This window comes from Microtus pennsylvanicus, chromosome 20 (genome assembly GCF_037038515.1).
Source record: "Microtus pennsylvanicus isolate mMicPen1 chromosome 20, mMicPen1.hap1, whole genome shotgun sequence".
NCBI classification, from domain to species: Eukaryota; Metazoa; Chordata; class Mammalia; order Rodentia; family Cricetidae; genus Microtus; species Microtus pennsylvanicus.
Genome location: NC_134598.1, coordinates 19,955,279 through 19,971,439, shown reverse-complemented (window position 1 = coordinate 19,971,439; position 16,161 = coordinate 19,955,279). Strand labels below are relative to the sequence as shown.

The window sequence follows — 16,161 nt, the reverse complement described above, 5'->3', positions numbered from 1 at the left end:
CCAAAGAGCAAGCCCTCTATTCCCGTTCTCCACCACTCCCTTCCCGTCTGAGACCTCGGACCTGTCAATCAACCTCTGGTGTCATTTGCACAGATATTTTTCTCGTCTTACCTAATTCCATTCATTTTTATTTCGTGACCATAAATTCTAATTTCCTCTTGGTTCGAAAAGAATAGGCTGATGGAACGATAGCAAGAATACACAGAACCAAGGCACTTTGGGCTGTTGTGGACCTGGAAGGGAGAAAAGCACAAAGGAAATCATGGAAAACAACCGCAAGTATCCACATGGGCAATTAAACCCTCGGAACATCGTTACAACTTGCAGCATCACAGGCCCCACGACATCCTACAAAGTGAGAACTACTCTTACACTTAGGGTTTTTGAGAGGAAAATAATATTTGCCTCAAAAATGGAGCAATATAATTTTATAAAATGCAAGTTATTCGGGACATTTGTGTGCTCACCTTAGCTTCCATATGTTAGATAATAATATTCTGAAGCTATATGATATATACTGTGAAAAATTAGTTTGACAAAAGAATCATAAACACCACGAGGAAACACATTTGGAGTATCTATGCCCCGTTAGGGCATCTATGGACTATCATGGGAGAATATTAAATGGAGTTCAATAGCAAGCAATATTTATAGGCTGACAAAGTGAATATGACTTCGCTTAAAATAAAAATTGATTCTCTTTATTCCCAAATGCTTTAGAAAAAAAGAAACCATTTAAATAATAAATTTCTACTTCAGACATTAGGAAGAATTCCATTCACTTGGAATAACACAAAGCAGGGAAAGAGCAGAAAAGAGATAGTGAATGTTATTTTTTTCCTTAGCTCAAGATTCATTTCAGAAGGCTCAAAAGCCAAAATATAAGTCATAAAACTACAAAGCAACTGAAAAATGGGTAGCTAAACAAATGCAAAAGAACTTTCAAATATGAAAAGGATAATAATTCACTAATAATAAGACAGCTTAAATATATTAATTTAATATGTAAGTGGTAAATGTTATCGACTTATTATGTATCTAACACACACTCTAGAACTATTGCCATCTATAAAGCAGACAAAAATAATGCCTCCCTTAAATTTTTATCCCATGACAGGAAAAGAGGTAAAATGTGCAACTAAATAGAAATAAAATATTTAGTGTTGATTACACTAAAAAAAAGTACTAGGTGAAGCGAAGATATAGTATATACACATCAAGATTTAGAAGAAGATTTTAGATGCCAGGCTAAGGAAAACTTCTCTTAGACACTAAAATTCTAGAAAGGATGGGGCTTGAGGGGAAACTGTGGGACAAAACATGGAAACATATTTAACCAAAAAAGCCAATAAATATGAAGGCTAGGGGAAGAAATTTGACTGAAATATTCTCAATATCCAGAAACCATTATCCAATCCTATCCAGATTGTTGAAGGATTCCTCTTTAGAGAACAAATGGAGAAGATTGATAGTTATCAACACAAGGGGAGTTTGCTAATGAAACCAGAGTGTCTTTCCTCAGCCGAACAAGCCCTCTGCAAATGTCAGCGGTTCTGGATCAATTTTTAAGCATGTATTCTCAGATGTAAACAAATATTCATAGATTGTTTATCACCTGAAGCAAGTCTATATTATGAAAGGCAGAATGAAAGAAACAACAAAACATGAAATCAAAGAAACAATAAGCTTTTTTGTTTGCTTTGTGAATATGATAAATGATCCTTATAATTAAATCCTCACTCTAAACTGATTTGTAAAAGTTATATATACTTATGTTTCTTCTTCCAGCAAGGGGGAATTCAGACGACTACAACATTATTTAGAAGTAAAACACAGGTCAGATTTCAACATTTTGTCTATAAATAATTAGTTTTTAAATTGGACAGTACAGTACTCCCCTACTTGTGACTTGAGATGTGACTTGTGACAAGAAAGGAAGTCTCTGGTGCCCTTGCTTCAGCTACTGCTCTTCTGCAACTGAATTTTGAGATATTTTCATTGGACTTGGGAATTCTGAAGCCTAGTGTGAGTTCTGTGAGCTCTATCATGCAGCACGAATCTACCTAGCAATGACGTAATTCATGTAGTTGCTGTCATAAACATGGCTTCCTCTACACACCAAGAGTTGCTTTTGTTTTATAGTGTTATTTACTCATCCATTTTTGGATTCAAGGATCCAAACCAAGGCTTTGTGCATACTAAAAAATTTGCCATACCAATGAGCTACATTCCTTAGCCCAGGAGGGGCATTTAAAAAACGCAAAAACAAGTGGACATCTCAAGTCAAAATAGCAAGGAAGGAGAAAATATAAATAATATTATTAATATCTGACTTTACCTTCTTCCAAATTACCAAAAAGAAAAACATATCAGGGATACTGATGAGAGTAGCTGTGGTAATCAGCATATATTTCTCTACAGCCTGTAAGATACCCTCTCATGGATTCAGTCCCTGTTGCTAGCACGCCAGACATCATCTTAATAAAATTACACTAATATGGCCACAAAATTGGACCATTCCATTAAAAGTGAGTCCCTGAGTGTTCTATAATTATTGTCCATTACTCATCATTTGTCCAATACTTTTAAAATACATTATTTTCCAGAGGTAATTTTTTAATTGATGGAATTTGAGTACTACCTACCCATACAGTGTACTGAGGCTCCAAATTACCACAGTCCTTTGCAAATATATAAGAGCAGCTTCCTGGGAAATAGTAGTAGATCCCATCAAATGTTTCAAAGTGATACTGTCCCCAGGTTTTGCAAATGCCATCTCTGCCACTTCCCATGTTTGGGACTAAAAAGAAATTAAATAAAAATAATATTTAGTATTATTAGTGTAAAATAAATAAAAACATTAGTGGAAAATAAATCACAGCTATCTCAAAATGTTCGGTCATGATAAGTCATTGTAATTCACTGAAATAAGTGTTTTTCCCCCAATTGGGTAGTTCATGGTGCAGAAAGACACAAGTGGTATTGAGGTATCAGCTGCTCTTAAAACCACCCAACTCTTTAATAAAACCCAGTCTTTGAGTTGCTATGAAGAAAAGACTTATGTTAGAAACTCCCCTGATTTGTGTTTCCAAGAGAAAGATTCAGGAAAAAAAAAAGGAATAGTAAGGAAGGCAATCCAAAAGAAGACGGTGATGTCGGCAACGCAAATGAGTGACTCAGAGGAGAAAGGTCACCATGGAGTATCCTAGAGCAGCGTGGACAGCAGCAGAATGCCACAGCCTCCATAATTCTTTCAAAAATGTCTTTATGGTATCCAGAGAGAAAATTAATGATGGCAAAAAAAATCATGTTTATATGCCTGGAAAATGGAGCTGGAGGCATTACTCATTTGGTTTCCTGGAATCGTGAAAATGATGATCTCAAATTGGTGAAATTTCAAGCAATATTTATTTTAAATCAAAGGACATCTATTAGGATTATGTCTCTCATCTAGATAAACTTCTACTCGATTTTATTTTTATTTATGTTATGTATTATCATTGGTGTTTTTGCTGTAGGTGTGGGGTGTATAGGGTCATATTGTATCAAAGCAAGGAGGTGTCTGAGGGCCATTTTGTGGAGTTGCTTCTCTCCTTCCACCTAAGAATATGTGGGTTCCGGGGATAAAACTCCCCGCATCACACTTGGCAACAAGGCGATTCTTTGCTGAGTCATCTCACAGACCCTTCATATTTTTATATTTTAAATGATTCACTTTATAATAACGTAAAAAGCAGCAATGTTTGCTAAAAAGTCGCTTGGTGAATTGTTATATACACATAAGGGCCAGTGTTTAGTGTCTCCTCCTTTTTGAAACATTTACCTAAATTTATCAGCTCCATCCAACTTTGGTCCACTCAGGGAAAGACATTGATGGGTTCCTTTTGCTGGTTATCATCCCTGGCAGTGCAATCCTACATTCCACGCTTTCCTCGAGGGTACTCATGTTTAAGGATGGCTTACCTCTTACACACCACTAGTTGCCGAAGCATGTCTGTGTTCCTCAAAATATACTTTGTTTTATGCCTAGCATATAATCTTCCAAATGGCAAAATATCAGTCAATATCTGTTGATAATTATTAATATAAGATCCTCCCCTTAGACATTATGGATAAAAATATTTTAAAAAGAAAAACGATCTCCATACCTGATGAACTCTCAGTACTATTTCTAGTCTATATACGGAATATCCAACTTATTAAATAAGAAGAAGAGAAGCTTAAGGTGAAATATACTGAGGAAGAGCTACACATAAATGGAAAGATGGTCCTACGGGTTAGTGCAACGGAAAGGAGAAAAAAAAATACTCAAGGAAACAGAGATCAGTGGGAAGGGAAAGCGCATACAGCTATGCTCTTTTACAGTGTTTCTGAATTCCTTCAAATTGATGAAAATAAACTTGGAGCTGTCTAGTTAATGTCCCAAATCCCATGGGAAGAACGCTTCCAAGCAAATCATGACTTAATGTTCTCTTTCATATCCCATAATTCTCTCATAAATATCCCTGAAACTTACCAATCTGGCACCTTGTCCCGAGAGCTTGGAATATTTGACAGTCACACGTACCGATCTTAGAACAGAAAGCCCCGTTAAGGCATTCATGAGGACAAGAACCTGAGGGACAAAGCAATAACTTATCTTCTGGCATGGATCAAGCTCATATAAACACAATATGTCACGATTTAGCTTGGACTAACTGTAACACTATTAACTTAAACAGAACCCTGGGCCTTTTGCCTTGTGGTGCATAAGAATTAAGCCATCAAATCTCTATCTATTCATTTCATTATGTGTCCTATGAAGCAAGAGAGACAGGCTTTTGCATCCCAAAGTATTTTGTGAGGAGAGGTTAGCCTCCTTCGAGCAATCCAAAGGTCAAGTCCCCATGTAAGGAATCCCTGTCCCAGATGATGAGAACCAGAAATACCCAAGCTGGAGATGATGCCCTGTACCGAGTTTGGAATGCATCCCACCAGTACTTTCTCCTGGAGCAAGCGCTGTGCTGAAGAATAACTCAGACTTTGCTGCTTCAGGGAGGGCTCAAGTACAGTCTAAAATGCAGAAGGAAACACCCACCTTTGATGAGAAGGGTGTCACATGTCGTTTGGAGTTTGCCCATGAATACTGAGGCTCAGTTATAAAGGACTCAGTGTTTGGGATCTGTGCTTAACAAAGATGAGGCAGAAGCAAAAATCACCTCTGGTTGTCACAAAAGCAGGACTTTTTTGTGGAAAGAAAGCTTGTCCCAAATAAATAAATTAAAAAGAAGAAGCAAATTGCTACGAGTTTTTCCTAATTTCACAGGTATCTCCTGAGTGAATTTCAGAAGGCAAATGAGTCCTAAGGACCCCAGGAACACATCAGGAGTGAAGAGAATGTCTTTGAGTCACTGTGAAATGTTGCTGAAGAAGCTAGGCCTGTCTGGAAGATGGTGAAGACACTTCCCAGCTGCAATTATAAACCCAGTCTGCCAACCACAAGAAGGACTCAGTCTTGCTATCATTTTGCCCCTAAACAATCCACTGACTTCTCTACATGTCAAAGCCTTCAGCTCCCCAGGTAAATTTTAGATGAGGAAAACAAATGAACTGTTTTAACTTAAAACAAAATATATTTCACCAAAATATAGGTAGAAATAATGTTTTTCGCAAACTTCCAAGCACTTTGGTTTTTCTTTAAGAGACACATCTACCTTTAAACTTTGTCTTGGATCAAATAGTCTTAAATTTTTCAAATGGGTTGGTGTCTAAATATTTAGATAAACAAATACGTCTTTTTGAAAACGTATTTACAAAGTTGCTTACTCTCCTAAAAGTAAATATCAAATTGAATCCAAAACTAATCACTATGACTTAAACATAATGATAAGAATTACTTCTGCTTCTTTACATTTGAAGCTACCATCAGCTGTCTGTGTAATGGAACTGGTAAACTGCTGAGATAAAATTCGGATGCCAGGGAGTGAAGGAACAGGTCACACTGACTCGGAGCAAGAGAAAAAGCCACTGATACCCACTGGCGCTTTCTCCAGTCACACTGTCATCCGCTTTGTCTAAATGTTTAGCTCTGGGCATTTCTAAAAATAATTTGGATGTGTATAGGACAGGAGCTGAAACGATTGCTATTATTACTACCCTGGCTCAGTACCCTCCAATAAATATGGAAACAATCAGAACTGATTTAATATACACCCCCCACCCCAAGGGATGGCCTCAGAAACCATACACAAAGGAACAAATCTCCACACTGACCTTTGATTTTACTCTCGCCCCAATTAATCGCTTCATGGAAAAAGTATCTCGGAGAGGTTGCTTCAAACTTCAAAGCAGAGAAATAAAAACACAAATTAGCTCATTTAGTTACCATACGTCAAACGTGCAGATAAAAAAATTTCTGGAATGCGTCTGCAAATATGGAAACAATGAAGTCAAGTCAAGTGCTGACTTAACGCAGAAAGCTATCGTTGAGATCATCTCAGTGAGATAGGAAGGGTTCCCTTGGAGTGATGCCTAAAATTGATTTAAAGTCTTCTTTCTGTCTTGTGGGTGACTTGGGCAAGATATTTGTCCTCTGTGACCTCAACCCCCCTGCTCCTAGCCATGCCCATCATTACTTTGTGAACAGAGTTCTGAAGAAGCACTGTATTTATATTAGCTGATATTTTTCATAGAAGGGTATCAGTCCTCTGACATTTACAGATGAGGTAGGGAGGGAAGGCACAGGGTTGGTACACTAGCAGTCAGTGATGACGAGCCTATGGACCAGACAGCGAGAACACCACTCACAGAAACACTTCTGACTTACATTACCTCTACTTAGGCAGATTTCCTAATGTCTCCATGTGTAAAATGGGAACAGCCGTGACACCTGCTTCAGCATGTGGTATAACAATGAAGTAAAGAAGGGTCCTCTAATCTTTAGCGCTCGCCACAGAAGACTAGCAAGGAAGCTGATATTGTTTTAAACAACTGTTATGAAATATTGTAGTGTAAGACTTGTTGCAAATAATTATAGGCTATTAGAGCTAATCACTTAGAGCGTTTTAGTCCAACTCAGTCCCAATTGCATATATAATGCAAGATTGTATCCTTACCAAGAGCACTTTATATTTACCTGAAGACATAGACTCAACCTTGCCACATGATTATAAAATTAGGTAGATGATGATGTTGGAAAAACTGGAAGGGGATGCATAATAATAATGAAGAGTAATGGGATGTGAGGAGCTAGGTCCTTTCTTCTCTAGATTCTGATCATCCTCACACGCAAGAAGCTTGATTAAAGCATTTTCCATTTCATTATTTCTTCCTGTGTGTGGTGTGTGGTGTGTGTATGTGTGTGTGTGTGTGTGTGTGTGTGTGTGTGTGTGTGTGTGTATACTCATTCACGTAGGTACACGCTTTCCCTACGGAGATCAGAGGTTGACATTTGCTGACCTCATCAATTACTCTCCTCCTTATTTTTTGAGATAGGGATTGAACCTAGAGCCCAGGGATTCAGTTAAACTGACTAGCCAATCAACTTCAAGGATCTTCCTGTTTCGTTCTCCCCACTCTGGACTTAGTGGTAAAAGGCCATAGCTGGCTTTGCACTGGGAATCTAAACTCAGGTCCTTGGGCTTCTATGGAAGGTACCTACCAAGCCATCTCCCTAGACCATTAGTACATTCTTCGACAGGCGAACTCACCCTATGTTGCCTGACACAACTAGAACTCTCCCATTTGTTGAAGACTCTTAAAGATTCACTTCTAAACTCCTTTTCCCCTACTATAGCTACAAGTTCATAAGTTCATTAGTTCCTCCTCACAAATTGGGTTTATCTTCCATGTTTTACTGCCGCTGCTCAGTCTCATCCACTTTTATTTGTCTTGTCTTCAAACAAGTTAGACTCAGCCAACAGTTTATGACCATGGTTCCACCACGGTGTCAAGTTTCATTCTCACCTTCACCATATTGTTTCCAGCTGCCTAATTCAAAGGGACATCAACATTGTTGAGCATAGACCATCTTTGAACCTGCTTGGCCAATCCTTGCAATGGAAATAAATCCATCATCTTTGATGTCTGAAAAATGCATAGCTACTTCAACTCTGCCTCACAATGACCTTAGTTCTTGAATAAATTATCTACTCCATGTAGCCTCATGGCCCAATAAATAAAAAGGAATAGCAGTATCTCCCTTATAGAATCAGGAGGATAAAGTGAAATAATTACCACTTTAATAATATCATCGTTCATTAAAAAAAATGAAAGGCTCGCTACTCCTTACTATTACTAACTGAAAATAAAATATAGAGGCTGTCAAGATGGCTCAGCAGGTAAAGTCCAATGACCTGAATTGGATTCCCATGATCGCAATATGGAAAGAGGAAGAGGCTCCCAAAAGTTGTCATCTGACATCCATGTATCTGCCACAGCACAAGAGCACCCCCCTTTCTCCCTCCCTCCCCCCTCTCTCTTTTTATTTCTCTCTCTCTACATATATATGCATGCCTGTGTACACACACACAAAGACAAAGAAATGTAATTTTTAAACGTAATATACTTTATAACACTGGACTAAAGCAAATGCATGTATTTTTTTTTTCTTGTTCCACTCAACTCTGACCTTCTCTAAGGAAATCCCAATGACCACTTAGCACACCAGCTCCCTGACAACTCAACACCCTTTCTGTCTACCCAGGGTTGTAATGCGTTTCACTAGGATAAAGTTTCATACTCAGTTTTAGATTCAGAGCATATCTGAAGTTAGAATAGTGTACCACTTTGATAAGTGAGGCATTTTTTTTCTTGTGTTATGTACATAACATCAAATAATTCATGGTGACTCAGGCTCAATAAACCACTTGAACAGAAACGCTATTTTCACAGATCCCTGGAGACATGAAATTTCTGAATTACAAGCATGGTTATTCTTGTTTATATGTATAAAACATGACCCCTGGCATGGCAGCCACAAGTACCAACTGAACTGGAACAAAAGATACTGTTCAAATGGGAATGTGCCTCGTGCTGTTCAGAACTGTGGTTAGGAATGCGATTTCAGCCCAAGTCTTGGTTGGCCTCAGTGCCTGCTGCAGGAGAATTATCGGATGTAGAACAAAGAATGTGGCAGTGGATACACACTCTCACACAACTGACGAAAGAGGACAGCCTGTTCTTTCTTGTTCCTGGTCACACCTCCACAGGAGGGTGCTCAGGACCACAGACGTGTGCCTTGCACAGGGAACGCACTGTAACACTGACATGCCTGCCATTTATAGAAGTCTGTGCCTAGGCTTGCCTTGCTGACGTCACTACCAGCATATTTCTGTGGACAGTTATCCATCCATCAGGGCTGTTTGCTTACGGCCGAGGAATGAACTCAACGTGCGTGGCCTTCCAGCCTCTTTCTAAGCAGTGCACTACGTGACTGTGACCTCGTTGCTCCCTGTCATATTTCTCCTTTGAGACCTTAATCGACGTTAACTGATCTTGACACGCATTCATGGGCTACAGGAAACAAAAGGGCAAGCAAGTCTCCTGCGCTTCATCCTGCCTAAAATGGACACCAAGGCAAAGCAAGGGCATCCCCTCTTGGTAACAGAGGAGAGGCATTAGCCTAACTCCTGTAGGCAGATTAAATAGATACTTACGACATACAAATGCACACTGGGTCGGTTCCACCCACGGGGCTCTTTATATGCCCATTTAGGGCCCAGCTCACACAAGTTTTTCAGTCTAGAGTGTTCACTCACCAGAATGGAAGAGGCTTTTTATCTTCACCACCAGATCTTTCTACTGAATTATACAGATGAACTTTTTGGTTAATATGCTCTACCGGCAAGCATGCCCTTCAAAATTATTTTAACTGCTACCCATGATAGACAAGAAGCTTTGTACACGAGCATCCTTCTGAGGGTTTGGTTTGTCCTCAGACATGGTATCCCTACATAGCCCAGGCTAGACAAACCAATCATCCTCCTACTGCGGCTTCTGAAATACAGAATTCTTCTTAAACTGAATTATTATTTCCATGGCTATTCTAGGTTTTTTTAAGACCCCATGACAAGGAAGATGATTCCGTAGATGAAGTACTTCCTATGGAAGCATAAGCATCTGCTTATGTTTCAATCTCCATCCATCCACAGAAAAAGACAAAGCCATGGACAATAAACTCTGGTCACAGGATATGAAGAAACCAAGTGGAGCAGAAAGCTTCCTCCTGCTGGCTAGATTTCACAGGAATAAAGGTACCAAGTAGCCTGCGGGGCATCAGGGAAGTTATCTATCAATGACATGGAGATGCAAACCCTGCGAGCTACAGGCGCAGTCTCAATGACATGTCCAAATACACCAAACTACACACAGACACACACACACACACACACACACACGAGAATCTCTAATCTCAATTAAAAAAAATGAATTTGTTTTATCTTCTAAATTGTCAATATATTATATCGTATTTGTGTTCTGGAAGAGAATATTTGTTTAACTAAGTAAAGATGTGTTACATTTGTTTGTATTACAGAATAGTTGTTTAACTATGTAAAGATGTGTTGCTATTACACCTTGCCTGCCTAAGGCGCCTTGTTGGTCTAATAAAAAACTGAATGGCCAATCGTTAGGCAGAGGAGGAATAGATGGGGCTGGCGGGCAGAGAGAAAAGAAGAGCCAGGCAGCTGGGGGCCAGTCAGCCAGAAGCAGAGGAAGCAGGAAGGCGGGATAGACAGTATGTGGATGAGGAAAATGAGCCTCAGGACAGCATATAGATTAATAAAAATGGTTTGATTTAAGTTTAACCGAAAAGAACGAGCTAGAAAAAAAAAAAGCTAAGCTAAGGCCAGGCATTCATAATTAACAATTAGTCTCCATGTCATGATTTGGGGGCTGGCAGTAAGAGAAAAACTTCTACCCATTTGTGTTCTGCATCTATTCATTTTCTTCAGTTTACTCTAATAAAATATACCCACAAAGGATAAATGTACTAAGCAGGAAATACTTATAGTATTTCAGAGGTTGAAGAGACAGTTTACTGGTTAAGAGCACTTGCTGAATTCAGAGGAACTGGATTCAGTTACTTGTGCCCACATCAGGCGACTCAACAACCACCTGCAAGTCCAGCGCCGTGGAACCCAATGCTTCGGGCTCAGGTACACATACTGGCATGTAGACACACATCTACCCATAAGTGAAAATAATTTCCAAAGAGAAATCGTTTGGATTTCAGGATTTGTCAAGGGTTCCCTTGAACGTTAAGTACATAAATACTCGAGTCATATTACTCCCCCAAAGAAAGTCTTCCCCCACACTAAATCTCTAGTTTATTATCTGTCTTTCATAGAGAAATATTTCCTGACGCTCATTTACTTGAACATTCCAACGTATTTTGATGATGCGGCAATCTTGTTACTCAGTATCCCTTCAATATATAAGAAGGAGCAAGCAAAGTGTTCTCAAATTTACAGTAAGCTGCTCTTCAGAAATAGCCATCATTTAGATTTTTTTAGAAACTACAAAAGATGTCTGTCAGTATATAAGAATATGTTCAGTGCCCTTTGGACGTATCTAACTCATATCATCTCAGTCTTTCTCCATTTCTTCTTAGGTGTGTTTGCCTTGTTGCTACTGTCCTGCCCAATACTGTATTTAATTTTTAAATCATTCAAAGGTTCCAGCAAGTAGATTGTATGCAATCCACATCAACACTGAAGCCTATGTGTGGGTTCCTGAGGTGGATGAAGAGAAAGAAAAAAGCGTTTCATTCCAAACAAGAACCGAGAATATAGTGCAGGGTCGCAAAAATAAAACACAATAAAAGCTGCAGAGAAACGCCTTCACGCCATCACGCTTCTTCCTGTCTTGTTTTTAGCATTTCATTCCCTCCACAAAGGTCTCATTGTTGATGTGACAGCAAAGGCCGCAACGGAATGAATTCTTTCTTTGCCTCGCTCCAGCTGAGGCTTAACCTACCTGCGGTCCTAACAGAGCTCCTTTCTGTCCCTTTTCATGGAACTCACTTCTGCAAGAAAATACAAAGAACTTGTGTAGTCAGAGGCCCCTGGGCAACCTGAACAGCCTTTCCCAAGAGGGAGCTGGTGTTTGCGTCCAGATCTCCATCCCTTTATCAAAGAGGCCTTTCTTGGCTTAACATTTAAAGGACCCCCTCCCCTCTTCGGAAGGGTGAGATTTGGGCAGTGACGCTGTCTCATTTTACAAAATTCGGGACTGGCCCCAAATCTCACTAGGCTCTGATATACGTGGAATTTTAGGAAGGAACTTTGAGACTGAGTGACAAGCAAAATAATGTAGTATTATATCACTGAAAGGCATAGTCTAGTCTCCCTAGAACTTTGTGAGTTTGTTGAAGTAAATATTTATCAAGGGGGCATTTACCTTTCCAAATGTAATATTCAAATTTCATCTGTTCCATGTCATTTAAAAGTAGCGTGATATAAAAATGTAAGGACATTTGATTGCCAGCTATCCAAATCAAATCATTAATTCACTAAGTTACACATAACATAAGCTATGAGATTTGATATTTTTATTTTATTTTTATCAATAAAAGTATTCTTTTAAAATCCAATTACTATAATTCTGCTTTTAAGCAAAGTAGTTAAAACTATTTCATTATTTATTACTAGAACCATTTTTAGTCATTTAAGCACTAAAATCAGTTTTAATTGATGTTAACAATAATACATTAGCAGTCAATAATAAATGTGAAAACGTAAAGAGACATATTATTGGATATAACTTCTTTAAATCTATGAAATGAAAGAAATGTCTCTTTGGGACCTACGGCCAGTGGACAACACCAAGATCTTCTTACAAACAGAAAAGGAATGCCCATTCATTTCTAATGTTTGGACATCTTTCAAAGAAGAATATCTCAAGCTTTGGGTCAATATTTCACTTGTTATTAAAAAAAAAACAGACAAAGCCGTCTGTTGAACTTGGCATAGTCTCATTGCTTTGGAGTTTCAGAACAGAGAGACAAAGAAATACTCACTCGGAGGTCTCTGTCGGGATAGATGATGCACAAACGTATCCTGCCAGAGATAAATACAGGCTGGTGAGACTGCACCACACTGCTACTTAACGAATCATTCTTACCCAGATTCTAAAACGTGGATTGAGACTCGCAACTAGCTATTTTATTCTCTTAGAGGACTCCGACCAGTGAAGAATCTGTGATCCACCTGAGGTGAGCAACAAGGCAGAAACTATAGTGACGATCTGTGGATTTCTACAGTGGCATCACGCAAGGAAGTGGGGGCTAGGCATGGAATCGCAGGACTGTTCGAGTTCTGGCCCTGCAGCTTAGTAGTTGGCAGGCTGAAGCATGCTATAAAGCAAGCCACACAATGATCATGGTGAACAAGCCAATCTCAGGGTCCCTCCAGCATAGCAGCTACACCGTTCTCCTTGAGAACAAGGCGCTACTGTAAGAGGAAGATAGCAACTTGGATGAGTCTGTCACACTTCCGTCATTTCTTCCATTTCCCCCTAAGCTCCAAAACGTAGACTCTTTCTTAGGGATCAAGACGTAAAAATTAGATATAAATAAATGCCCTCTCCATGAAAAACTGAATAAAAATTAGCTTATAGATAAACTTGCTATAAAAATTGAAAATTAATTCACAACCTCAAATGCTAAAGTTAGATCTCTTTTCGATTTTAATAACATGAAGCAAGTTTAAACACTTCATTCCCCTCTATCATAAAGTTACAAGTGCTTAATTAAATAAAGGAAATAATTGCAAAGTGTTTGATAGGAGTAAGTTACACTGATAGTATAATGACAAAGGCATGGTTTTAAATAGTCACTAAAGAAAATTCAAAAAGTTTCAAGAAAAGGTTTAAAATTCTCTGCATGCTTAAGAATTCAGTAAAACTGCCTGAATGTTATTTAGTACATACCTATTCTAATGACTTCAGAATGCTTGAGAACTAACTGAAAAGGAAACTATATAAATTTCCAGAGAGAATGAAGATAAATGATAAATGACCTTCACGATAAATAAAGGTCAAAACACGAAAGTCCTTACCTTGTAAAGAAAACAGCAGCACCTGAAACGAGAAAACACTCCAAGGTACCATTAAGTTGAGCTTTCTCGCAATGTTCATTTCAGTGGACTCTCTCTCTCCCTGAACGGAAGCCAAATTGTCCGTCTCCACTATGACGACATCTTGCAAGCGGGGGTGCTCGTCGTGGGCTCAGATGCAGACGAACACCGTTATGGGATAAAGGGACTGAAGGGAAACCCCACCTTGCTACACACAGCATCTGAGGCTGTAGAACTCACGTTCAGCCCTTTGGCTGAGTCTCTCGTTAGCGATGAAAGGCAGCTTCTTGCCTGAGCCCGTATCAGTTACAGCCGGCCACACACCTGCACATCACACACCTCTTTATCTGATATCAGCCTGTTGTAACCTTGCAAGATGCGAGCATCCAAACAATACTTGGTTATGTCTTCTAACGTCATGGAATAACCATTGAATTCCTAAGTGTTGGTTCATTATCTACATCTTCTTAGTCACAAAACAGTAGCCTTTGAGGACGAGGACAGGTGGAATGAAATCTAATCAACTTTCCCTACAGTGTCTACAATATAGCATTTTATTCTTAAAAATTAAATTAGAACTATGTGCATGTATTTTCAACTGAAATTTTATTACGGTCCAATTAAGTTGACGGTTTCATCAGCCCAGAGAGCTGTTAAACACTTTAGAACGAATGCAGATTTGAAAAGAAAACAAAACAGCTCAGCACGTACTAAAAACTTTTCCTAATATTCTATTTTTCCATCCTCAATGGTCAGTACCTGTTTAGATCACAAAGAAAGAGGTCTTATTCCTGCAGTTGGGCACGCTTCTCCAGAAGCGATTGACTGCCGAGGGCAGCATCAGAGAAACGCTATCCTTCATACTGAGCAACAAAAGAGATGCTCTGAGCCCACAAACAAATGAACGCCAGGCTTACGCGGTGCGTTCACATTTCCTAGAGCAGATTCTGTGAACTACCTTGCCCCTGTCCCTCTCACTCAGCAGACAGGCTACAATAAGAAAAAGCATCTGACTACATCAGTACCACATCGCAATTGTTACTGTTTGGTGTTTCCCAGACACTTGCTTTGCAATAAGTTCAAAGTATCCAATGACTGATACATCCAATATCCAGTACATACCCCGTTTCCTGTTATTGTCCCACATTCCCTGACCACGTGATATTATTGTTCCATGTGATCTTAATTCTCCATTGATGAAAAACACCTAATTCCATGAAGCAACAACAAAAAAAAAATGTATGCCCACTCAATAAAAAGTAATCATGACATATACACACAAATAGCATTAAAAATAGCTATGTGCCTGTCTACAGCACACACGTGCACACTCATTCTGAAGTTTTAATGCATGTGTTTTAAAGTAAAGCATGCATTCAATAATATTTGCTAAAAAGTCCATCGTCTGTTATCCTTGAACTAATTGGACAACTAAGTCTGCACAGATAATTAAGTTAGTAACTCAAGATTACATTCTAAACATGGTCCAGAAATATGTATCTATTAAGCCACGGTCAAAACTACAAAATCATCTCTTTTTTTTAATGTGTCAATATAGACTAATTGAGAAGCAATGGCTACACTCTGTTTAGAACATAAGAAAAATTGCCTTCCAAAGAACTTTCTCAGATTTAAGGAAGTAAGTTTTTTGTGTAAAATGCTATAAATCAACATATGTTACTAAGCCTTTGCTTCCCTTCCCCTGGCTAGTCTACAGCTCTTCTTAGCTTTGCTTATGAAACAGTGTATGATGTGACAGATGTTGGAATTCATAATTCAAAATTGTTTTATCTAGCTAATAACACCTCGATTTCTTGCCTTGAAACTTAACTTTTTCAAAAATGATGCACATATAGAAAACTCTTGAATTGAAATCAAAGTGAAGTTTTATGATTTGATAGTTGGATTACGAACCTAGTTGTTTTAAATGTGCTTGAAAATTGCCTAGAAAGTCATGTGAACTTCACATTTCTCATATAAACTTTGAGAGCACAAAAAATTAATTAAATTTAATAACTGAATTTTCACCTCAAATTTCATCTGGTATCTTTTGATTCAAAAGTATCACTTCAATTTTCACTGAGTAAAATTGAAAATTCCAAGACTA

At 38.6% G+C, this 16,161-nt stretch overlaps 1 protein-coding gene across 4 annotated transcripts in view; it reads right to left on the bottom strand.

Annotated features, from left to right (window-relative positions):
* The window catches only part of Otogl (otogelin like), a 113,870-nt gene extending 99,755 nt beyond the window's left edge, over positions 1–14,115 (bottom strand). For 2 of the 4 annotated variants that reach the window (XM_075954211.1, XM_075954215.1), the window contains exons 1-7: positions 14,037–14,115; positions 12,998–13,037; positions 11,956–12,004; positions 6,253–6,319; positions 4,517–4,615; positions 2,646–2,800; positions 112–233 (exon numbers count right to left, since the gene is read on the bottom strand). In XM_075954211.1, coding sequence (XP_075810326.1) covers positions 112–233; positions 2,646–2,800; positions 4,517–4,615; positions 6,253–6,319; positions 11,956–12,004; positions 12,998–13,037; positions 14,037–14,115 — 611 coding nt within the window. The remainder of the gene's footprint in view (positions 1–111; positions 234–2,645; positions 2,801–4,516; positions 4,616–6,252; positions 6,320–11,955; positions 12,005–12,997; positions 13,038–14,036) is intronic. The other 2 variants (XM_075954213.1, XM_075954214.1) reach the window with 1 other exon arrangement.
* Positions 14,116–16,161: the final 2,046 nt, after the last annotated feature.